The sequence below is a fragment of the Oncorhynchus clarkii genome, chromosome 10 (genome assembly GCF_045791955.1).
Source record: "Oncorhynchus clarkii lewisi isolate Uvic-CL-2024 chromosome 10, UVic_Ocla_1.0, whole genome shotgun sequence".
NCBI classification, from domain to species: Eukaryota; Metazoa; Chordata; class Actinopteri; order Salmoniformes; family Salmonidae; genus Oncorhynchus; species Oncorhynchus clarkii.
In genome coordinates this window covers 76,136,800-76,161,067 of record NC_092156.1, presented here as the reverse complement: position 1 = coordinate 76,161,067, position 24,268 = coordinate 76,136,800, and the positions used below count along the sequence as shown (strand labels likewise).

Here is a 24,268-nt window from a genome sequence, read left to right as displayed (position 1 = left end):
TGATTTACACCGGGTCTCCATCCCTGATTTACACCGGGTCTCCATCCCTAATTTACACTGGGTCTCCATCACTAATTTACAACGGGTCTCCATCCCTAATTTACACCGGGTCTCCATCCCTGATTTACACCGGGTCTCCATCCCTAATTTACACCGGGTCTCCATCCCTAATTTACAACGGGTCTCCATCCCTAATTTACACCGGGTCTCCATCCCTGATTTACACCGGGTCTCCATCCCTAATTTACACCGGGTCTCCATCCCTGATTTACACCGGGTCTCCATCCCTGATTTACACCGGGTCTCCATCCCTGATTTACACCGGGTCTCACCGGGTCTCCATCCCTAATTTACACCGGGTCTCCATCCCTGATTTACACCGGGTCTCCATCCCTAATTTACACTGGGTCTCCATCCCTGATTTACACCGGGTCTCCATCCCTGATTTACACCGGGTCTCCATCCCTGATTTACACCGGGTCTCACCGGGTCTCCATCCCTAATTTACACCGGGTCTCCATCCCTGATTTATACCGGGTCTCCATCCCTGATTTACACCGGGTCTCACCGGGTCTCCATCCTAATTTACACCGGGTCTCCATCCCTGATTTACACCGGGTCTCCATCCCTGATTTACACCGGGTCTCACCGGGTCTCCATCCCTAATTTACACCGGGTCTCCATCCCTGATTTATACCGGGTCTCCATCCCTGATTTACACCGGGTCTCACCGGGTCTCCATCCTAATTTACACCGGGTCTCCATCCCTGATTTACACCGGGTCTCCATCCCTGATTTACACCGGGTCTCCATCCCTGATTTACACCGGGTCTCACCGGGTCTCCATCCCTAATTTACACCGGGTCTCCATCCCTAATTTACACCGGGTCTCCATCCCTGATTTACACCGGTTCTCCATCCCTAATTTACACCGGGTCTCCATCCCTAATTTACACCGGGTCTCCATCCCTGATTTACACCGGGTCTCCATCCCTGATTTACACCGGGTCTCACCGGGTCTCCATCCCTAATTTACACCGGGTCTCCATCCCTGATTTATACCGGGTCTCCATCCCTGATTTACACCGGGTCTCACCGGGTCTCCATCCTAATTTACACCGGGTCTCCATCCCTGATTTACACCGGGTCTCCATCCCTGATTTACACCGGGTCTCACCGGGTCTCCATCCCTAATTTACACCGGGTCTCCATCCCTGATTTATACCGGGTCTCCATCCCTGATTTACACCGGGTCTCACCGGGTCTCCATCCTAATTTACACCGGGTCTCCATCCCTGATTTACACCGGGTCTCCATCCCTGATTTACACCGGGTCTCCATCCCTGATTTACACCGGGTCTCACCGGGTCTCCATCCCTAATTTACACCGGGTCTCCATCCCTAATTTACACCGGGTCTCCATCCCTGATTTACACCGGTTCTCCATCCCTAATTTACACCGGGTCTCCATCCCTAATTTACACCGGGTCTCCATCCCTGATTTACACCGGGTCTCACCGGGTCTCCATCCCTAATTTACACTGGGTCTCCATCCCTGATTGAACTATTATTTTGTAAAAAAGACAAGAGCTGGTGATAAAAACTGCCATCGTCATGGAGACAGAGGACATGTAGGTGTAGCCCATCTATCTGAAGCTGTCTATCCCAAAATAATTTGGCATGTTGCTGCCGTGGCAACATACAATTTGTCATACTTTTTTTTTTTTTTTTTGTCCGGACAACATCAGATACATAGAGTAAGACAGAGGAGCGCTGTTTCGCTTGCTCGGGTGCTTTCTCCGGGGGAAATGTCTTTCAGCCACTGGCGAATTGAAGGAAAATTGGCGGGTGCACATTGCAGTGTTCGGATATTGGAATAATTTTGGGATGAAGAACCTACTTTTTGAAGGGATTTGTTTGACGATCAGATGAAAACATCTGACATATTTATTATAAAAACCTTTTTTTTTTTTTTTTAATGAGCACGCAGAGGAGCAGGGGGCCTTAGACTGTCACTAGAGACAGGTCCGCCCCTGCCTGCAGCAGACCCACCTGCTCACCCACATCTCCAGCGCCCGCATCACTCAGCCACATGGTCTCAAACTGAACCATTTCGTTTCTCTCCCGTCACCCACACATTTTCAACATTTAGATAATAAAGCGTTTCACCGTTCCTTTGTATTAACGACGGAGGATTGGCTGATTTTGAGTTTTTTAAAGTTACTTTTCTCATCAGTCATCTTTAAATAACGTTGTCGTCCAACCCATCAGATATCTCACGCCACCCACATACCATGTCTTGCAAATATGCAGACAGACGGATTAAAAGTCAAATGTACATTGTCCACCGCCCATAACTTCTGAACTTTACAGCGTTCCCAGGAGGCGTGGATTATTGAGCCATTGTTCGTTTACAGATGACTCTGCCGTTGTGCTGCAGAATTTGGTCATTTTGTCTCATGTAATAAATTCTATACATTCGTTTATACTGGATTAAACAGACATTTTCGTGAACTGTAATTTTGTTAGTTATGTTCCAGCATTCCTTCCATCTTGTGCCAATATCAGTTATTTTTAAGTCTTGGTTCCAATAGTTTTAAAAAATGTACTAAGAGATTGTCAGTTGGATATGATCTCTGCAAGGTTTTCTATATCTTACCTATCATGTGAATATCCTTTTCTTACTCAAATAGGATTCCCTCAAGATTGCTGTGACGCCCAAAAGACTTCAAATCCGACATTTCTTGATATGAAACTTTTAAATTGCATGATTTAGAAAATAACTATCATTGGTCAGTCCAAAATTGCTTTTTAATTCTGTCTTGGAAATACATGTATTTCCTATTACCAAGTAATTTACGGTTTCTGTTGCCTGTAGTTTTAAGGGAAAATGTATCGGTGAAATCCCGGAAAGCTATCCGAAAGGATTGTTTCATAGGGTGATGTTTTGTAGGGAGTGATTTTGGTTCTTATAGAATGTTTCTTTGTCTTCCATATTGTTGTAGTGTTCTTAACTATGACGTTGTTAACGTTCTAAATTGTATCCTTTGAAAACAGAAACGTGAAAAGAGTATATGAGTATGCCCATCTTCAACATTTGCCCATTGTTCCGCTTTAGCGCATTTAACTGTAAAAACCCTGGGTGGCAAATCGATACAATTCCAAATCTGGAAGGTTAATACCACCCTCAGATTTAGGAGCATGTAAAATTGGCCTTATTGTTCTATGAGTTTTATTAGCCCATATAGTCTTATGACGGAGTATACTTTTTTTTTTAAAGAATGTCTTCGGTGGGGTAATTGGTGTTGCCGAGAAAAAATATAACAACTTTCGGGGCCATACCATTCTGAAGAGGTTTATTCTACTAAGATTTATGGGAAGATTGTTCCATTTAATCAGATCTGCTTTCATATTGTTAAGTAATGGGATAAAGTTATCTTTATAATATATATGTTGTCACCAGGGTTGGGGAGTAACGGATTACATGTAATGGCCTTGTAATCCGTTACATGTACGGGATTACAAAGAAATGTAACTGTAATCCGTTACATTACCAGCTAAAAAATATTGTAATCAGATTACAGATACTTTTGCAAAACTAGATGATTACTTTGAGGATTACTTTTAAATTCAGAAAGGGTGTTTGCGAGAAAAAAAACATATTTGACATTCAAATTAGAATTGGGGGGGGGGGCGCAAATTTAAGTTTGTTCCACCTGAGCGAGTTTGACCACAAGTCAGAGACTGCCACGATGACACACCAAATGATGACCACCAATCAGAGACCACTATGATGACACACCAAATGATGACCACCAATCAGAGACCACTATGATGACACACCAAATTATGACCACCAATCAGAGACCACTACAATGACACACCAAATGTGTTTGATCAATCGCTGGAAAAGAGCAGAAATAGGCTTTTGTAGGCTACAGTCCAAGCTGTATCTTCCAATGGTGCGACTGCTGTCGGGGTTCAAAGATTATCCAATTTGAATAAACGCTTGGAGGTAAGGATGACGGCGGTGGTGTAGTCTACGGTGATACGGATATAACTTATTATTGATATTTTTATTTTATTTTACCTTTATTTAACCAGGCAAGTCAGTTAAGAACAAATTCTTATTTTCAATGACGGCCTAGGAACAGTGGGTTAACTGCCTGTTCAGGGGCAGAACGACAGATTTTGTACCTTGTCAGCTGGGGGATTTGAACTTGCAACCTTTCGGTTATGCTCTAACCACTAGGCTACCCTGCCGCCCCAATATCTACATAGCGCATTGATGTGAATCACACTGCTGCTCTCTCATTTAGCTATTTGCGCCTTACGGATTGTCGTTGTTGTGGATGTCTGTTCACAAATCTAAATTTGTATTTGAACACAATAATGGTTGAATTCTAGAAGTTTAAACTCCCTATCAATCGTTATTTTTGGAACCAGTGGACAGACAAATGCGCTGTTGCAACAGCTGCTTAGTGCGGATCCCAGCCTATGGAATAAAAGTGTGGGCTTTTATTGCTCAATCTAATTCATGCTGATCAAACATGTACATATAATGGACACGTGCTCAATCTCACACTTTTGATTGGTTTAAAGGGTACTATTTAGTTGCTACATCCACTTTTGGATTTATACATTTATATATATACACACACATACAGTTCAAGTCCAAAGTTTACATACACCTCAGCCAAATACATTTAAACTCAGTTTTTCACAATTCCTGACATTCAATCCTAGTAAAAATTCCGTCTTAGGTCAGTTAGGATCACCACTTCATTTTAAGAATGTGAAATGTCAGAATAAAATTTGAGAGAATTATTTATTTCAGCTTTTATTTCATCATATTCTCAGTGGGTCAGAAGTTTACATACACTCAATGAATGTTTGGTATCATTGCCTTTAATTGTTTAACTTGGGTCAAACGTTGCGGGGAGCCTTCCACAAGCTTCACACAATGAGTTGGGTGAATTTTGGCCCATTCCTCCTGACAGAGCTGGTGTAACTGAGTCAGGTTTGTAAGCCTCCTTGCTCTATGGGATTGAGGTCATGGCTTTGTGATGGCCACTCCAATACCTTGACTTTGTTGTCCTTAAACCATTTTGCCACAACTTTGGAAGTATGCTTGGGGTTATTGTCCATTTGGAAGACCCATTTGCGACCAAGCTTTAACTTCCTGACTGATGTCTTGAGATATTGCTTCAATATATCCACATAATTTTCCTGCCTCATGATGCCATCTATTTTGTGAAGTGCACCAATCCCTCCTGAAGCAAAGCACCCCCACAACATGATGCTGCCACCCCCGTGCTTCACGGTTGGGATGGTGTTCTTCGGCTTACAAGCCTCCGCCTTTTTCATCTTAACATAACGATGATCATTATGGGCAACCAGTTCTAGTTTTGTTTCATCAGACCAGAGAACATTTCTACAAAAAGCACAATCTTTGTCCCCATCTGCAAACTGTAGTCTGGCTTTTTTATGGTGGTTTTGGAGCAGTGGCTTCTTCCTTGCTGAGCAGACTCGTTTTACTGTGGATATAGATACTTTTGTACCTGTTTCCTCCAGAATCTTCACAAGGTTCTTTGCTAATTCTATGGGTAACTCATCATAAGCAGGTTCATGTTCATTCTAGAATTATAATTCCTAATTCTATGGCTAACTCATCATAAGCAGGTTCATGTCCATTCTAGAATTGCAATTCCTAATTCTATGGCTAACTCATCATAAGCAGGTTCATGTCCATTCTAGAATTATAATTCCTAATTCTATGAGAAGTTGAGAAGTTGCCTTCCATCCAAGAGGTTATGGGTTCAAAACCCCATCTCTTCTGCTTTAGGAGACTTTTCTGTGAACGTCGATGTCAAAAAATGACAAAAGGAAGTGTATTGAGAGTGAAGGAGTCTATGGCTCTGGCATAAGGATCTCCTCCCCAAAGCACAGGGCTGTATTGAGAGTGAAGGAGTCTATGGCTCTGGCATAAGGATCTCCTCCCCAAAGCACAGGGCTGTATTGAGAGTGAAGGAGTCTATGGCTCTGGCATAAGGATCTCCTCCCCAAAGCACAGGGCTGTATTGAGAGTGAAGGAGTCTATGGCTCTGGCATAAGGATCTCCTCCCCAAAGCACAGGGCTGTATTGAGAGTGAAGGAGTCTATGGCTCTGGCATAAGGATCTCCTCCCCAAAGCACAGAGCTGTATTGAGAGTGAAGGAGTCTATGGCTCTGGCATAAGGATCTCCTCCCCAAAGCACAGGGCTGTAGGTTTGAACCCAGTTCTGTCTCTCTATCATGGGTTGTCTTCACACGTAGGACCCTGCTGCAGAACCAGCCAAAGCTGCTGGGATTGGCTGTTACACATAGGACTCTGCTGCAGAGCCAGCCAAGGCTGCTGGGATTGGCTGTTACACATAGGACTCTGCTGCAGAGCCAGCCAAGGCTGCTGGGATTGGCTGTCACATGTAAACTGTCTGGAAGGGAGCGATAAACGTGAGTGGTCAATCCTGGGGTTCCGGAACAGTTTTAGCCTTTTAAAAATACTGAGCTTTTTCCAGAGCTTTTTCTCCTGAGTACAGCAGTGGTTCAGTAGAGGAAACAACACGTCCATCCCTGTCAGTGTCCCTGCACAGCCAGGTCAACTGTGATACGAGTCCGTATTCCCTGTCAGTGTCCCTGCACAGCCAGGTCAACTGTGATACGAGTCCGTATTCCCTGTCAGTGTCCCTGCACAGCCAGGTCAACTGTGATACGAGTCCGTATTCCCTGTCAGTGTCCCTGCACAGCCAGGTCAACTGTGATACGAGTCCGTATTCCCTGTCAGTGTCCCTGCACAGCCAGGTCAACTGTGATACGAGTCCGTATTCCCTGTCGGTGTCCCTGCACAGCCAGGTCAACTGTGATACGAGTCCGTATTCCCTGTCGGTGTCCCTGCCCAGCCAGGTCAACTGTGATACGAGTCCGTATTCCCTGTCGGTGTCCCTGCACAGCCAGGTCAACTGTGATACGAGTCCGTATTCCCTGTCAGTGTCCCTGCACAGCCAGGTCAACTGTGATACGAGTCCGTATTCCCTGTCAGTGTCCCTGCACAGCCAGGTCAACTGTGATACGAGTCCGTATTCCCTGTCAGTGTCCCTGCACAGCCAGGTCAACTGTGATACGAGTCCGTATTCCCTGTCGGTGTCCCTGCCCAGCCAGGTCAACTGTGATACGAGTCCGTATTCCCTGTCAGTGTCCCTGCACAGCCAGGTCAACTGTGATACGAGTCCGTATTCCCTGTCAGTGTCCCTGCCCAGCCAGGTCAACTGTGATACGAGTCCATATTCCCTGTCGGTGTCCCTGCCCAGCCAGGTCAACTGTGATACGAGTCCGTATTCCCTGTCGGTGTCCCTGCCCAGCCAGGTCAACTGTGATACGAGTCCGTATTCCCTGTCGGTGTCCCTGCACAGCCAGGTCAACTGTGATACGAGTCCGTATTCCCTGTCCATCCCTGTCTGAGGACGTCAGGAAATGACATGGAACCCGGCCACTACTGGCAACAGTGAGCGATGTTACCTTCAAAGTAGGTTTTAATCTGCCTCTGATTCCAAAAGTTGCACATTTGAATCCAGCAATATAAAGTTGTTTTTTAATATTTTTTGTTTTAAACCTATGCCAAACATTAACCCTTACCATTCGGAGTTATTGCCCCAACTTAAACTTAACAAACAATTTAGAGTTAATGCCTAACGTTAACCTAAAACACTTTGAAATTTGAGAAACATCTGTGAGAGCTGGAACCACACTGATCAACCCTGTCCCGGCAACCCTACACTTCAAAACACAAAGCCAATAGCTCCTTTACACCTGGAGCAGATCTCTGACTACATTTGTCATGAAGAAATGGGGAGGGGCCAAAAATGACAAGCTCAAGACTTGAACCTAGCTTGAGAGTGAGTGACAGCCTCAGGACTCTGGCATCTCTGTCTGGGGGTGCTCCATAAGTAAGGAGTTGTAGGCTCCAACCCTGAGCACGACTCTCTGGATAATGGTTGTAGGTTCTAACCCCAGTCAAGGCTCTGGAGTATAGTGTTAGGTTCTAACCCCAGTCAAGGCTCAGGAGTATAGTGTTAGGTTCTAACCCCAGTCAAGGCTCTGGAGTATAGTGTTAGGTTCTAACCCCAGTCAAGGCTCAGGAGTATAGTGTTAGGTTCTAGCCCCAGTCAAGGCTCAGGAGTATAGTGTTAGGTTCTAACCCCAGTCAAGGCTCAGGAGTATAGTGTTAGGTTCTAACCCCAGTCAAGGCTCAGGAGTATAGTGTTAGGTTCTAACCCCAGTCAAGGCTCAGGAGTATAGTGTTAGGTTCTAACCCCAGTCAAGGCTCTGGAGTATAGTGTTAGGTTATAACCCCAGTCAAGGCTCAGGAGTATAGTGTTAGGTTCTAACCCCAGTCAAGGCTCAGGAGTATAGTGTTAGGTTATAACCCCAGTCAAGGCTCTGGAGTATAGTGTTAGGTTCTAACCCCAGTCAAGGCTCTGGAGTATAGTGTTAGGTTCTAACCCCAGTCAAGGCTCAGGAGTATAGTGTTAGGTTCTAACCCCAGTCAAGGCTCTGGAGTATAGTGTTAGGTTCTAACCCCAGTCAAGGCTCTGGAGTATAGTGTTAGGTTCTAACCCCAGTCAAGGCTCAGGAGTATAGTGTTAGGTTCTAACCCCAGTCAAGGCTCAGGAGTATAGTGTTAGGTTCTAACCCCAGTCAAGGCTCTGGAGTATAGTGTTAGGTTCTAACCCCAGTCAAGGCTCAGGAGTATAGTGTTAGGTTCTAACCCCAGTCAAGGCTCTGCAGCATGGTTGTAGGTTCTAACCCAGTCAAGGCTCTGGAGTATAGTGTTAGGTTCTAACCCCAGTCAAGGCTCAGGAGCTTCCCCATCTGAACTCCAGAGCATGGTTGCAGGTTGAAACTCTGGATCAAGATCATGCCCTCTGCTGGTCAGCAGGTCAAAGTGAGACAAATTAGCGACTGTGGGTTTAAGTTATCAGGCACAGAAACTGCAAAATGATTCATTGTCTGCAATTATTTTCACGTCAGTCTAATTTAGTCCGGATTCAATTCGACCGCTCTGCATACTGTATGTCGACTCAATAGGAAATTACCTTCAAAATTGTGTGTAGCCGACAAAGCGCAATACGCATGGTTTGTTTACGTAACAGGTTAGGAGAATGAGGTTAAGGTTAGAAAAAGGGTTCGGCTAAAATGCAACTGTTTTCAATAACTGTTGTCCCCAGCGCCATCTAGACACTAGTATAAACAACCTTTCAGTATCCTAACACAGACTTTTAACTACCTATACAACAACACGCTCACTCCTGCCTCGTCAAATCATTCATTCTACTATACAACACGCTCACTCCTGCCTCATCAAATCATTCATTCTACCTATACAACACGCTCACTCCTGCCTCATCAAATCATTCATTCTACCTATACAACACGCTCACTCCTGCCTCATCAAATCATTCACTCTACCTATACAACACGCTCACTCCTGCCTCATCAAATCATTCACTCTACCTATACAACACGCTCACTCCTGCCTCGTCAAATCATTCATTCTACCTATACAACACGCTCACTCCTGCCTCATCAAATCATTCATTCTACCTATACAACAACACGCTCACTCCTGCCTCGTCAAATCATTCATTCTACCTATACAACACGCTCACTCCTGCCTCGTCAAATCATTCATTCTACCTATACAACACGCTCACTCCTGCCTCGTCAAATCATTCATTCTACCTATACAACACGCTCACTCCTGCCTCGTCAAATCATTCATTCTACTATACAACACGCTCACTCCTGCCTCGTCAAATCATTCATTCTACCTATACAACACGCTCACTCCTGCCTCATCAAATCATTCATTCTACCTCTACAACAACACGCTCACTCCTGCCTCATCAAATCATTCATTCTACTATACAACACGCTCACTCCTGCCTCATCAAATCATTCATTCTACCTATACAACACGCTCACTCCTGCCTCATCAAATCATTCATTCTACCTATACAACAACACGCTCACTCCTGCCTCGTCAAATCATTCATTCTACTATACAACACGCTCACTCCTGCCTCGTCAAATCATTCATTCTACCTATACAACACGCTCACTCCTGCCTCATCAAATCATTCATTCTACCTCTACAACAACACGCTCACTCCTGCCTCATCAAATCATTCATTCTACCTATACAACACGCTCACTCCTGCCTCATCAAATCATTCATTCTACCTTTACAACACGCTCACTCCTGCCTCATCAAATCATTCATTCTACCTATACAACACGCTCACTCCTGCCTCGTCAAATCATTCATTCTACCTATACAACACGCTCACTCCTGTCTCGTCAAATCATTCATTCTACCTTTACAACAACACGCTCACTCCTGCCTCATCAAATCATTCACTCTACCTATACAACACGCTCACTCCTGCCTCGTCAAATCATTCATTCTACCTATACAACATCACGCTCAGTCCTGCCTCATCGCTCCCTCCTGCCTCATCGCTCCCTCCTGCCTCGTCAAATCATAACAAACAAAGCAGGACATGGAAGTTATTTATTGGTTTCCTTACAGCAGTTAGCAATACTTTAACTTTTTTTGAAAGCCCCCAAAAATAAATACAAATATTAAATTAAATAATTAGATCACCGTGTTTTTATTCAACACAGCGACAGTAGCAACTCTGGTTGCTTCCTCTTCTCGTCTCCTTTTTCCTCAACTCCTCGACTTAATCTGCACTGATCTGGCAAGACCCAGACAAATTAAAGCAATGTTAAAAACGACCTGTCCAGTCCTTTCGGGGTCAGTGTGAAATGGAGGATACAAGGAAAGGAGACGAGTATACAAGGAAATGAGGAGAGGAAGCCGCTCTGAGAGTATGGAGACGCGGCCGAGGAGAAGAAGTAGCAGAAGACAGCTGACATGCGGAGAGGGAAAATACTGGGACAGCCTCCCAAATAGCACCTTATTCCCTTATAGAAGTGCACTACTTTTAAACCAGGGCCCAGTATATAGGGAATAGGGTGCCATTTGGGCCACAGGCTGGGACTGGGGATGCATTCATATTAAAAAATAAATCCTCATGTAGACACAACAGATTCCAAATCCTCATGTAGATACAACAGATTCCAAATCCTCATGTAGATACAACAGATTCCAAATCCTCATGTAGACACAACAGATTCCAAATCCTCATGTAGATACAACAGATTCCAAAACGTTACTGTATTGTAGGCTTGTTTAGAAGAAGAAGAAGCTCCGTTTTATTATTTTAAAAAAACGCAACTCAGGTGACAAATATTTGTTGTTGTTGTTGTTGTTTTGAATTCCCTGACTTATGAGAAAGCACTGGGAAACCACCACAACGCGCATGATAACCTTTCTTCAGGACAATACAGTCCAATCAAAATGGTCCTCTGCCCAGCCCTCTTTCCTACCCCCCCCCCGACACACACACACACACACACACACACACACACCTTCACATCCTACAGCTACACCCACGCACACATACATCAGTGCATTCATTTGTCATCACTCCATCCACCTCTCCACCCCTCTATCATTTCCCTTTAGGGCTGCGGGGCTCCCATGTGCTCTGGCTGGCGGTAAGGAGGCCTGGGAGGGCCACATAGTCTTTCTGGAAACGGGAGTTGGGCGTTCTCTGTCTCTTCCTCTCTCCCTGGGTCGTGAAGAAGGCGTCCTGGAAACGCATGCTGGATGCCGTCGACTGGAGAGAAGGAAAGGGAGGAGAGAAGGAAAGGGAGGAGAGAAGGAGATGGAGGAGAGAAGGTGAGAGGGAGGAGAGACGGAGAGGGAGGAGAGAAGGAGAGAGAAGGAGAGAGGAGAGAAGGAGAGAGGAGAGAGAGGAGAGAAGGAGAGAAGGAGAGGGAGGAGAGAAGGAGAGAGGAGAGGGAGGAGAGAAGGAGAGAGGAGAGAGGGAGGAGAGAGATGAGAGGGAGGAGAGAGATGAGAGGGAGGAGAGAAGGAGAGGAGAGGGAGGAGAGAAGGAGAGGGAGGAGAGAAGGAGAGAGGAGAGAAGGAGAGAGGAGAGAAGGAGAGAGGAGAGAGAGGGAGGAGAGAAGGAGAGAGGAGAGGGAGGAGAGAAGGAGAGAGGAGAGAGAGGGAGGAGAGAGATGAGAGGGAGGAGAGAGATGAGAGGGAGGAGAGAAGGAGAGGGAGGAGAGAAGGAGAGAGGAGAGGGAGGAGAGAAGGAGAGAGGAGAGAGAGGGAGGAGAGAGATGAGAGGGAGGAGAGAGATGAGAGGGAGGAGAGAAGGAGATAAACATACAGGTACAAATGTGGTACATAGAGTCAGAGTCCATACAGTCAGTCTAGTATAGTAGATACAGTCAGTCTAGTATAGTAGATACAGTCAGTCTAGTAGATACAGTCAGTCTAGTATAGTAGATACAGTCAGTCTAGTATAGTAGATACAGTCAGTCTAGTATAGTAGATACAGTCAGTCTAGTATAGTAGATACAGTCAGTCTAGTATAGTAGATACAGTCAGTCTAGTATAGTAGATACAGTCAGTCTAGTAGATACAGTCAGTCTAGTATAGTAGATACAGTCAGTCTAGTATAGTAGATACAGTCAGTCTAGTATAGTAGATACAGTCAGTCTAGTATAGTAGATACAGTCAGTCTAGTATAGTAGATACAGTCAGTCTAGTAGAGTAGATACAGTCAGTCTAGTATAGTAGATACAGTCAGTCTAGTCTAGTAGATACAGTCAGTCTAGTCTAGTAGATACAGTCAGTCTAGTATAGTAGATATAGTCAGTCTAGTATAGTAGATACAGTCAGTCTAGTATAGTAGATACAGTCAGTCTAGTATAGTAGATACAGTCAGTCTAGTAGATACAGTCAGTCTAGTATAGTAGATACAGTCAGTCTAGTATAGTAGATACAGTCAGTCTAGTAGAGTAGATACAGTCAGTCTAGTATAGTAGATACAGTCAGTCTAGTCTAGTAGATACAGTCAGTCTAGTATAGTAGATACAGTCAGTCTAGTAGATACAGTCAGTCTAGTAGATACAGTCAGTCTAGTATAGTAGATACAGTCTAGTATAGTAGATACAGTCAGTCTAGTAAAGTAGATACAGTCAGTCTAGTACCGTAGATACAGTCAGTCTAGTAGATACAGTCTAGTATAGTAGATACAGTCAGTCTAGTATAGTAGATACAGTCAGTCTAGTATAGTAGATACAGTCAGTCTAGTAGATACAGTCAGTCTAGTAGATACAGTCAGTCTAGTATAGTAGATACAGTCAGTCTAGTAGATACAGTCAGTCTAGTATAGTAGATACAGTCAGTCTAGTATAGTATATACAGTCAGTCTAGTATAGTAGATACAGTCAGTCTAGTAGATACAGTCAGTCTAGTAGATACAGTCAGTCTAGTAGATACAGTCAGTCTAGTATAGTAGATACAGTCAGTCTAGTATAGTAGATACAGTCAGTCTAGTATAGTAGATACAGTCAGTCTAGTACCGTAGATACAGTCAGTCTAGTAGATACAGTCTAGTATAGTAGATACAGTCAGTCTAGTATAGTAGATACAGTCAGTCTAGTACCGTAGATACAGTCAGTCTAGTAGATACAGTCAGTCTAGTAGATACAGTCAGTCTAGTATAGTAGATACAGTCAGTCTAGTACCGTAGATACAGTCAGTCTAGTAGATACAGTCAGTCTAGTAGATACAGTCAGTCTAGTACCGTAGATACAGTCAGTCTAGTACCGTAGATACAGTCAGTCTAGTACCGTAGATACAGTCAGTGTAGTAGATACAGTCAGTCTAGTATAGTAGATACAGTCAGTCTAGTAGATACAGTCAGTCTAGTATAGTAGATACAGTCAGTCTAGTATAGTAGATATAGTCAGTCTAGTATGGTAGATACAGTCAGTCTAGTATAGTAGATACAGTCAGTCTAGTATAGTAGATACAGTCAGTCTAGTATAGTAGATACAGTCAGTCTAGTATAGTAGATACAGTCAGTCTAGTATAGTAGATACAGTCAGTCTAGTAGATACAGTCAGTCTAGTATAGTAGATACAGTCAGTCTAGTATAGTAGATACAGTCAGTCTAGTATAGTAGATACAGTCAGTCTAGTATAGTAGACACAGTCAGTTAGTATAGTAGATCTGGTCAGTCTAGTATGGTGTCCTTTGACAGCTCTTTGGTCTTGGCCATAGTGGAGTTTGGAGTGTGACTGTTTGAGGTTGTGGACAGGTGTCTTTTATACTGATAACAAGTTCAAACAGGTGCCATTAATACAGGTAACAAGTAAAGGACAGAGGAGCCTCTTAAAGAAGAAGTTACAGGTCTGTGAGAGCCAGAAATCTTGCTTGTTTGTAGGTGACCAAATACTTATTTTCCACCATAATTTGCAAATAAATTCATTAAAAATCCTACAATGTGATTTTCTGGATTTATTTTCTCATTTTGTCTGTCATAGTTGAAGTGTACCTATGATGAAAATTACAGGCCTCTCTCATATTTTTAAGTGGGAGAACTTGCACAATTGGTGGCTGACTAAATACTTTTTTGCCCCACTGTAGATCAATCCATACAGTGAGTCAAGTATAGTATATAGATCCGAGTCCATAGTCAGTCTAGTATAGTAGATACAGTCAGTATAGTAGATACAGTCAGTCTAGTATAGTAGATACAGTCAGTCTAGTATAGTAGATACAGTCAGTCTAGTATAGTAGATATAGTCAGTCTAGTATAGTAGATACAGTCAGTCTAGTATAGTAGATACAGTCAGTCTAGTATAGTAGATACAGTCAGTCTAGTATAGTAGATACAGTCAGTCTAGTATAGTAGATACAGTCAGTCTAGTACAGTAGATACAGTCAGTCTAGTATAGTAGATACAGTCAGTCTAGTATAGTAGATACAGTCAGTCTAGTATAGTAGATACAGTCAGTCTAGTATAGTAGATACAGTCAGTCTAGTAGATACAGTCAGTCTAGTATAGTAGATACAGTCAGTCTAGTATAGTAGATACAGTCAGTCTAGTATAGTAGATACAGTCAGTCTAGTATAGTAGATACAGTCAGTCTAGTATAGTAGATACAGTCAGTCTAGTATAGTGGATACAGTCAGTCTAGTAGAGTAGATACAGTCAGTCTAGTATAGTAGATACAGTCAGTCTAGTCTAGTAGATACAGTCAGTCTAGTCTAGTAGATACAGTCAGTCTAGTATAGTAGATATAGTCAGTCTAGTATAGTAGATACAGTCAGTCTAGTATAGTAGATACAGTCAGTCTAGTAGATACAGTCAGTCTAGTATAGTAGATACAGTCAGTCTAGTATAGTAGATACAGTCAGTCTAGTAGAGTAGATACAGTCAGTCTAGTATAGTAGATACAGTCAGTCTAGTAGATACAGTCTAGTATAGTAGATACAGTCAGTCTAGTCTAGTAGATACAGTCAGTCTAGTATAGTAGATACAGTCAGTCTAGTAGATACAGTCAGTCTAGTAGATACAGTCAGTCTAGTATAGTAGATACAGTCAGTCTAGTATAGTAGATACAGTCAGTCTAGTATAGTAGATACAGTCAGTCTAGTACCGTAGATACAGTCAGTCTAGTAGATACAGTCTAGTATAGTAGATACAGTCAGTCTAGTATAGTAGATACAGTCAGTCTAGTATAGTAGATACAGTCAGTCTAGTAGATACAGTCAGTCTAGTAGATACAGTCAGTCTAGTATAGTAGATACAGTCAGTCTAGTAGATACAGTCAGTCTAGTATAGTAGATACAGTCAGTCTAGTATAGTATATACAGTCAGTCTAGTATAGTAGATACAGTCAGTCTAGTAGATACAGTCAGTCTAGTAGATACAGTCAGTCTAGTAGATACAGTCAGTCTAGTATAGTAGATACAGTCAGTCTAGTATAGTAGATACAGTCAGTCTAGTATAGTAGATACAGTCAGTCTAGTACCGTAGATACAGTCAGTCTAGTAGATACAGTCTAGTATAGTAGATACAGTCAGTCTAGTATAGTAGATACAGTCAGTCTAGTACCGTAGATACAGTCAGTCTAGTAGATACAGTCAGTCTAGTAGATACAGTCAGTCTAGTATAGTAGATACAGTCAGTCTAGTACCGTAGATACAGTCAGTCTAGTAGATACAGTCAGTCTAGTAGATACAGTCAGTCTAGTACCGTAGATACAGTCAGTCTAGTACCGTAGATACAGTCAGTCTAGTACCGTAGATACAGTCAGTCTAGTAGATACAGTCAGTCTAGTATAGTAGATACAGTCAGTCTAGTAGATACAGTCAGTCTAGTATAGTAGATACAGTCAGTCTAGTATAGTAGATATAGTCAGTCTAGTATGGTAGATACAGTCAGTCTAGTATAGTAGATACAGTCAGTCTAGTATAGTAGATACAGTCAGTCTAGTATAGTAGATACAGTCAGTCTAGTATAGTAGATACAGTCAGTCTAGTATAGTAGATACAGTCAGTCTAGTAGATACAGTCAGTCTAGTATAGTAGATACAGTCAGTCTAGTATAGTAGATACAGTCAGTCTAGTATAGTAGATACAGTCAGTCTAGTATAGTAGACACAGTCAGTTAGTATAGTAGATCTGGTCAGTCTAGTATGGTGTCCTTTGACAGCTCTTTGGTCTTGGCCATAGTGGAGTTTGGAGTGTGACTGTTTGAGGTTGTGGACAGGTGTCTTTTATACTGATAACAAGTTCAAACAGGTGCCATTAATACAGGTAACAAGTAAAGGACAGAGGAGCCTCTTAAAGAAGAAGTTACAGGTCTGTGAGAGCCAGAAATCTTGCTTGTTTGTAGGTGACCAAATACTTATTTTCCACCATAATTTGCAAATAAATTCATTAAAAATCCTACAATGTGATTTTCTGGATTTATTTTCTCATTTTGTCTGTCATAGTTGAAGTGTACCTATGATGAAAATTACTGGCCTCTCTCATATTTTTAAGTGGGAGAACTTGCACAATTGGTGGCTGACTAAATACTTTTTTGCCCCACTGTAGATCAATCCATACAGTGAGTCAAGTATAGTATATAGATCCGAGTCCATAGTCAGTCTAGTATAGTAGATACAGTCAGTATAGTAGATACAGTCAGTCTAGTATAGTAGATACAGTCAGTCTAGTATAGTAGATACAGTCAGTCTAGTATAGTAGATACAGTCAGTCTAGTATAGTAGATATAGTCAGTCTAGTATAGTAGATACAGTCAGTCTAGTATAGTAGATACAGTCAGTCTAGTATAGTAGATACAGTCAGTCTAGTATAGTAGATACAGTCAGTCTAGTACAGTAGATACAGTCAGTCTAGTATAGTAGATACAGTCAGTCTAGTATAGTAGATACAGTCAGTCTAGTATAGTAGATACAGTCAGTCTAGTATAGTAGATACAGTCAGTCTAGTATAGTAGTATAGTATATAGATCAGAGTCCATACAGTCAGTCTAGTATAGTAGATACAGTCAGTCTAGTATAGTAGATACAGTCAGTCTAGTATAGTAGATACAGTCAGTCTAGTATAGTATATAGATCCGAGTCCATAGTCAGTCTAGTATAGTATATACAGTCAGTCTAGTATAGTAGTATAGTATATAGATCAGAGTCCATACAGTCAGTCTAGTATAGTAGATACAGTCAGTCTAGTATAGTAGATACAGTCAGTCTAGTATAGTAGATACAGTCAGTCTAGTATAGTAGATGCAGTCAGTCTAGTACAGTAGATACAGTCAGTCTAGTATAGTAGATACAGTCAGTCTAGTATAGTAGATACAGTCAGTCTAGTATAGTAGATACAGTCAGTCTAGTATAGTAGTATAGTAAATAGATCAGAGTCCATACAGTCAGTCTAGTATAGTAGATACAGTCAGTCTAGTATAGTAGATACAGTCAGTCTAGTATAGTAGATACAGTCAGTCTAGTATAGTATATAGATCCGAGTCCATAGTCAGTCTAGTATAGTATATACAGTCAGTCTAGTATAGTAGTATAGTATATAGATCAGAGTCCATACAGTCAGTCTAGTATAGTAGATACAGTCAGTCTAGTATAGTAGATACAGTCAGTCTAGTATAGTATATAGATCAGAGTCTATACATTCTAGTATAGTATATATCTATATCTATCCACATACTTTTGGTCATGTAGTGTATAATAGCATCATATCACACTATAAACAATACAGAACCACACAGGCCAGTAGATGTTTAGCGAGTGCAGTACTTACGAGTCGCCCTTTCACCTTTTTGGGAAGGTCTTCATCCAGAGTATAGACATCCTCTCGCTTAGCTACCACCTGGGAACCATCCTCAAACTCCACCTGGGAAACCCCACACACACACACACACACACTTATTAATATTATATAATCCAGTTATATTCAGTTTCTGTCCATAAATGTGATATATTTATTTCTACACACTCTTCCTCATGGTTAGATGAAATGTTGATTTAATATCTGACCACTACTTAATACTAATGTTAAGTTACTATCAAACCTATTAAACCTTCTGTCTATCCATCTACCTATTAAAGTTATTAAATATGATTAAACCTCCATCTACCTCTTAAAGTTATTAAATATTGTTAAACCTCCATCTACCTATTAAAGTTATTAAATATGATTAAACCTCCATCTACCTATCAAAGCTATTAAAAGGACAATTTACACATTATAAAACCTCCCATCTGGCATCACTGAGCAGTACCTGCATCAGAGAGTGGTTTAGGCATACCTTAACCCACCCCTCTCCACCTTAACCCACCCCTCTCCACCTTAACCCACCTCTGTCCACCTTAACCCACCTATCTCTCCACCTCAACCCACCTCTCTCCACCTTAACCCACCTCTCTCCACCTTAACCCACCTCTCTCCACCTCAACCCACCCCTCGCCACCTTAACCCACCTCTCTCCACCTCAACCCATCTCTCGCCACCTTAACCCACCTCTCTCCACCTTAACCCATCTCTCTCCACCTTAACCCACCTCTCTCCACATATCTCCACCTCTCTCCACCTTAACCCACCTCTCTCTCCACCTTAACCCACCTCTCTCCACATCTCTCCACCTCTCTCCACCTTAACCCACCTCTCTCCACCTTAACCCAACTCTCTCCACCTTAACCCACCTCTCTCCACCTTAACCCACCTCTCTCCACCTTAACCCACCTCTCTCCACCTCAACCCCCCTCTCTCCACCTTAACCCCCCTCTCTCCACCTTAACCCACCTCTCTCCACCTCTCTCCACCTCAACCCACCTCTCTCCACCCATCTCTCCACCTTAACCCACCTCTCTCCACCTCTCTCCACCTCTCTCCACCTTAACCCACCTCTCTCCACCTTAACCCAATTCTCATCACCTCAACCCACCTCTCTCCACCTCTCTCCACCTTAACCCATCTCTCCACCTTAAACCCACCCCTCTCCACCTCTCTCCACCTTAAACCCACCCCTCTCCACCTCTCTCCACCTCTCTCTCCACCTTAACCCACCTCTCTCCACCTTAACCCACCTCTCTCCACCTTAACCCACCTCTCTCCACCTTAACCCACCTCTCTCCACCTTAACCCACCTCTCTCCACCTTAACCCACCTCTCTCCACCTTAACCCACCTCTCCACCTCAACCCACCTCTCCACCTCAACCCACCTCTCTCCATCTTAACCCACCTCTCTCCACCTTAACCCACCTCTCTCCACCTTAACCCACCTCTCCACCTTAACCCACCTCTCCACCTCAACCCACCTCTCTCCACCTTAACCCATCTCTCTCCACCTTAACCCACCTCTCTCCACCTTAACCCACCTCTCTCCACCTTAACCCACCTCTTTCCACCTTAACCCACCTCTCTCCACCTTAACCCACCTCTCTCCACCTTAACCCACCTCTCTCCACCTTAACCCACCTCTCTCCACCTCAACCCACCTCTCTCCACCTCAACCCACCTCTCTCCACCTTAACCCACCTCTCTCCACCTTAACCCACCTCTCTCCACCTTAACCCACCTCTCCACCTCAACCCACCTCTCTCCACCTCAACCCACCTCTCTCCACCTCAACCCACCTCTCTCCACCTCAACCCACCTCTCTCCACCTCAACCCACCTCTCCACCTCAACCCACCTCTCTCCACCTTAACCCACCTCTCTCCACCTTAACCCACCGCTCTCCACCTTAACCCACCTCTCTCCACCTTAACCCACCTCTCTCCACCTTAACCCAATTCTCGTCACCTCAACCCACCTCTCTCCACCTTAACCCATCTCTCTCCACCTTAACCCACCCCTCTCCACCTCTCTCCACCTCTCTCTCCACCTTAACCCACCTCTCTCCACCTTAACCCACCTCTCTCCACCTCTCTCCACCTTAACCCACCTCTCTCCACCTCAACCCACCTCTCTCCACCTCAACCCACCTCTCTCCACCTCAACCCACCTCTCTCCACCTCTCTCCACCTCAACCCACCTCTCTCCACCTCAACCCACCTCTCTCCACCTCAACCCACCTCTCTCCACCTCAACCCACCTCTCTCCATCTCAACCCACCTCTCTCCACCTCAACCCACCTCTCTCCACCTCAACCCACCTCTCTCCACCTCAACCCACCTCTCTCCACCTCTCTCCACCTTAACCCACCTCTCTCCACCTCTCCACCTTAACCCACCTCTCTCCACCTTAACCCACCTCTCTCCACCTTAACCCACCTCTCTCCACCTTAACCCACCTCTCTCCACCTTAACCCACCTCTCTCCACCTCTCCCCACCTAAACGTGTGGAAGAAGGTTTTTTTCCCCGTTAACACTTTTCTAAACCGTCGTCACAGAGCAGCCCCCCGTGCGTCAGAGGCAGTTGTGCAACATAACACGCGTTCCCACAGAGAGAGAACTAAAAGTGGTTGTTTCTCCACCATCTTGACTTGGTGAATATTTCATCATGTTTAAATAATGCAGATCATCGCCACCTCATTCTCCTCCATCATCTCTCACGCTCTCCCTCTCTCTCTCGCTATCTCTCCATCTGTTTTCTCAATCCTCTCCCTCTCTTTGCCAGTCTCTCTTTCTCTCTACATAGAACTTACAGACTGGTTAAAGTCACTGAGTTCAGGGGGCTAAAGATGACAAAAGTTGAGTGAGTTCCGTTTACTGCCCCGTGTCCCGTCCTGGTTCTGGTCTAACACCTGTATGTAATGGGTGCAGTGTGTCCCGTCTTGGTTCTGGTTCTGGTCTAACACCTGTATGTAACGGCTGCAGTGTGTCCTGTCTTGGTTCTGGTTCTGGTCTAACACCTGTATGGGTGCAGTGTGTCCTGTCTTGGTTCTGGTTCTGGTCTAACACCTGTATGGGTGCAGTGTGTCCTGCCTTGGTTCTGGTTCTGGTCTAACACCTGTATGTAACAGCTGCAGTGTGTCCTGTCTTGGTTCTGGTCTAACACCTGTATGTAACAGCTGCAGTGTGTCCTGTCTTGGTTCTGGTTCTGGTCTAACACCTGTATGGGTGCAGTGTGTCCTGCCTTGGTTCTGGTTCTGGTCTAACACCTGTATGTAACAGCTGCAGTGTGTCCTGTCTTGGTTCTGGTCTAACACCTGTATGTAACAGCTGCAGTGTGTCCTGTCTTGGTTCTGGTTCTGGTCTAACACCTGTATGGGTGCAGTGTGTACTGTCTTGGTTCTGGTTCTGGTCTAACACCTGTATGGGTGCAGTGTGTCCTGCCTTGGTTCTGGTTCTGGTCTAACACCTGTATGTAACAGCTGCAGTGTGTCCTGTCTTGGTTCTGGTCTAACACCTGTATGTAACAGCTGCAGTGTGTCCTGTCTTGGTTCTGGTTCTGGTCTAACACCTGTATGGGTGCAGTGTGTCTTGTCTTGGTTCTGGTTCTGGTCTAACACCTGTATGGGTGCAGTGTGTCCTGTCTTGGTTCTGGTTCTGGTCTAACACCTGCATGTAATGGTTGCAGTGCGTCCTGTCTTGGTTCTGGTTCTGGTCTAACACCTGTATGGGTGCAGTGTGTCCTGCCTTGGTTCTGGTTCTGGTCTAACACCTGTATGTAACTGGTGCAGTGTGTCCGGTTCTGGTTCTGGTCTAACACCTTTAAGTAATGGCTGCAGTGTGTCACAAAAGTCAAATAAGTGTATGGATGCAGCAATTGGACCATGAAGGCCTGATTCACTCAGTCTCCTCTGAACAGTTGATGTTGAGATGTGTCTGTTTTTTAGAACTCTGTGAAGCATTTATTTGGGCTGCAATCTGAGGTGCAGTTACCTCTAATAAATGTATCCTCTGCAGCAGAGGTAACTCTGGGTCTTCCTTTCCTGTGGCGGTCCTCATGAGAGACAGTTACCTCTAATGAACTTATCCTCTGCAGCAGAGGTAACTCTGGGTCTTCCTTTCCTGTGGCGGTCCTCATGAGAGACAGTTACCTCTAATGAACTTATCCTCTGCAGCAGAGGTAACTCTGGGTCTTCCTTTCCTGTGGCGGTCCTCATGAGAGACAGTTACCTCTAATGAACTTATCCTCTGCAGCAGAGGTAACTCTGGGTCTTCCTTTCCTGTGGCGGTCCTCATGAGAGCCAGTTACCTCTAATGAACTTATCCTCTGCAGCAGAGGTAACTCTGGGTCTTCCTTTCCTGTGGCGGTCCTCATGAGAGCCAGTTTCATCATAGCGCTTGATGGTTTTTGCGACTGCACTTGAAGAAACTTTCAAAGTTCTTAATTTTCTGAACTGACTGACCTTCATGTCTTAAAGTAATGATGGCCTGTCGTTTCTCTTTGCTGATTTGAGCTGTTCTTGCCATAATATGGACTTGGTCTTTTACCAAATAGGGCTGTCTTCTGTATACCACCCGTAACAGATTGGCTCAAACGCATTAACCTCACAAGGGGTAGGGGGCACTATTTTCACCTCCGGATGAAAAGCGTGCCCAAAGTAAACTGCCTGCTACTCAGACCCAGAAGCTCGGATATGTATATAATTAGTATATTTGGATAGAAAACACTCCAAAGTTTCTAAAACTGTTATAATAATGTCTGTGAGTATAACAGAACTCAAATGGCAGGCGAAAACCTGAGAAAAATCCATCCAGGAAGTGGGATTTTTTTATGTTTGTAGTTTTCCATTGACTGCCTATACAAATTCCATTGACTTAGGACTCAAATTGCACTTCCACTAGAAGATGTCTTTAGAAATTGTTTCAGGCTTGTATTCTGAAAAATGAGGGAGTAAGAGCAGTCTGAATGAGTGGACACTGCCGTGTCCCAGAGGTTTTTCATGCACGCGACTGAGAGCCTTTCTTGTTTTCCTTTTATATTGACGAAGCTTTTGTCTGGTTGAAATATTGTTGATTATTATGACTAAAAAACAACCTGAGGATTGATTATAAACATTGTTTGACATGTTTCTAACGAACTTTACTGATACTTTTCGGATTTTTCGTTTACCTGTTGTGACTGCCTTTGATCCTGTGGATTACTGAACAAAACGGAGGTTTTTGGATATAAAGATGTACGAATAAAACAAACATTTATTGAGTAAATGGGAATCTTGTGAGTGCGCAACCATATGAAGATCATCAAAGGTAAGTGATTCATTTTATCACTATTTCTGACTTGTGTTTCTCCTCTACTTGGCTGGTAACTGTTTGTAATGATTTGTATGCTGGGTGCTGTTCTCAGATAATCGCATGGTTTGCTTTCGCCGTAAAGCCTTTTGGAAATGTGACACCGTGGTTGGATTAACAAGAAGTTAATCATTAAACCGATGTATAACACTTGCATGTTATTAATTTTTATAACGAGTATTTCTGTTTGTGAATTTGGCGCTCTGCAATTTCACTGGATGTTGGCCAGGTGGGACGCTACCGTCTCACACCCCCTAGAGAGGTTAAGGAAAGAAATTCCACAAATTCACTTTTAACAAGGCACACCTGTTAATTGAAATGCATTCCGGGTGAGACTACCATGAAGCTGATTGAGAGAACGCCATGAGTGTGCAAAGCTGTCATCGAGGCAAAGGGTAACTACTTTGAAGAATCTCAAATATAACATATTTTGATTTGTTTAACATTTTTTTGGTTACTACATGATTCCATATGTGTTATTTCATAGTTCTGATGTCGTCACTATTATTCTACAATGTAGAAAATAGTAAAAATAAAGAACAACCCTTGAATGAGTAGGTGTGTCCAAACTTTTGACTGGTACTGTATGTGT

At 43.6% G+C, this 24,268-nt stretch overlaps 1 protein-coding gene across 10 annotated transcripts in view; it reads right to left on the bottom strand.

The window, feature by feature from the left end:
* Positions 1-11,519: 11,519 nt before the first annotated feature.
* The window catches only part of LOC139419148 (lysine-specific demethylase 4C-like), a 49,668-nt gene continuing 36,919 nt past the window's right edge, over positions 11,520-24,268 (bottom strand). For 8 of the 10 annotated variants that reach the window (XM_071169114.1, XM_071169115.1, XM_071169119.1 and 5 more), the window contains 2 exons: positions 18,293-18,385; positions 11,520-11,783 (listed from right to left, as the gene is read on the bottom strand). In XM_071169114.1, coding sequence (XP_071025215.1) covers positions 11,616-11,783; positions 18,293-18,385 — 261 coding nt within the window. In that variant the 3' untranslated portion in view covers positions 11,520-11,615. Of the gene's footprint in view, positions 11,784-18,292; positions 18,386-24,268 lie in introns of those variants that run through there. The other 2 variants (XM_071169118.1, XR_011635385.1) reach the window with 2 other exon arrangements.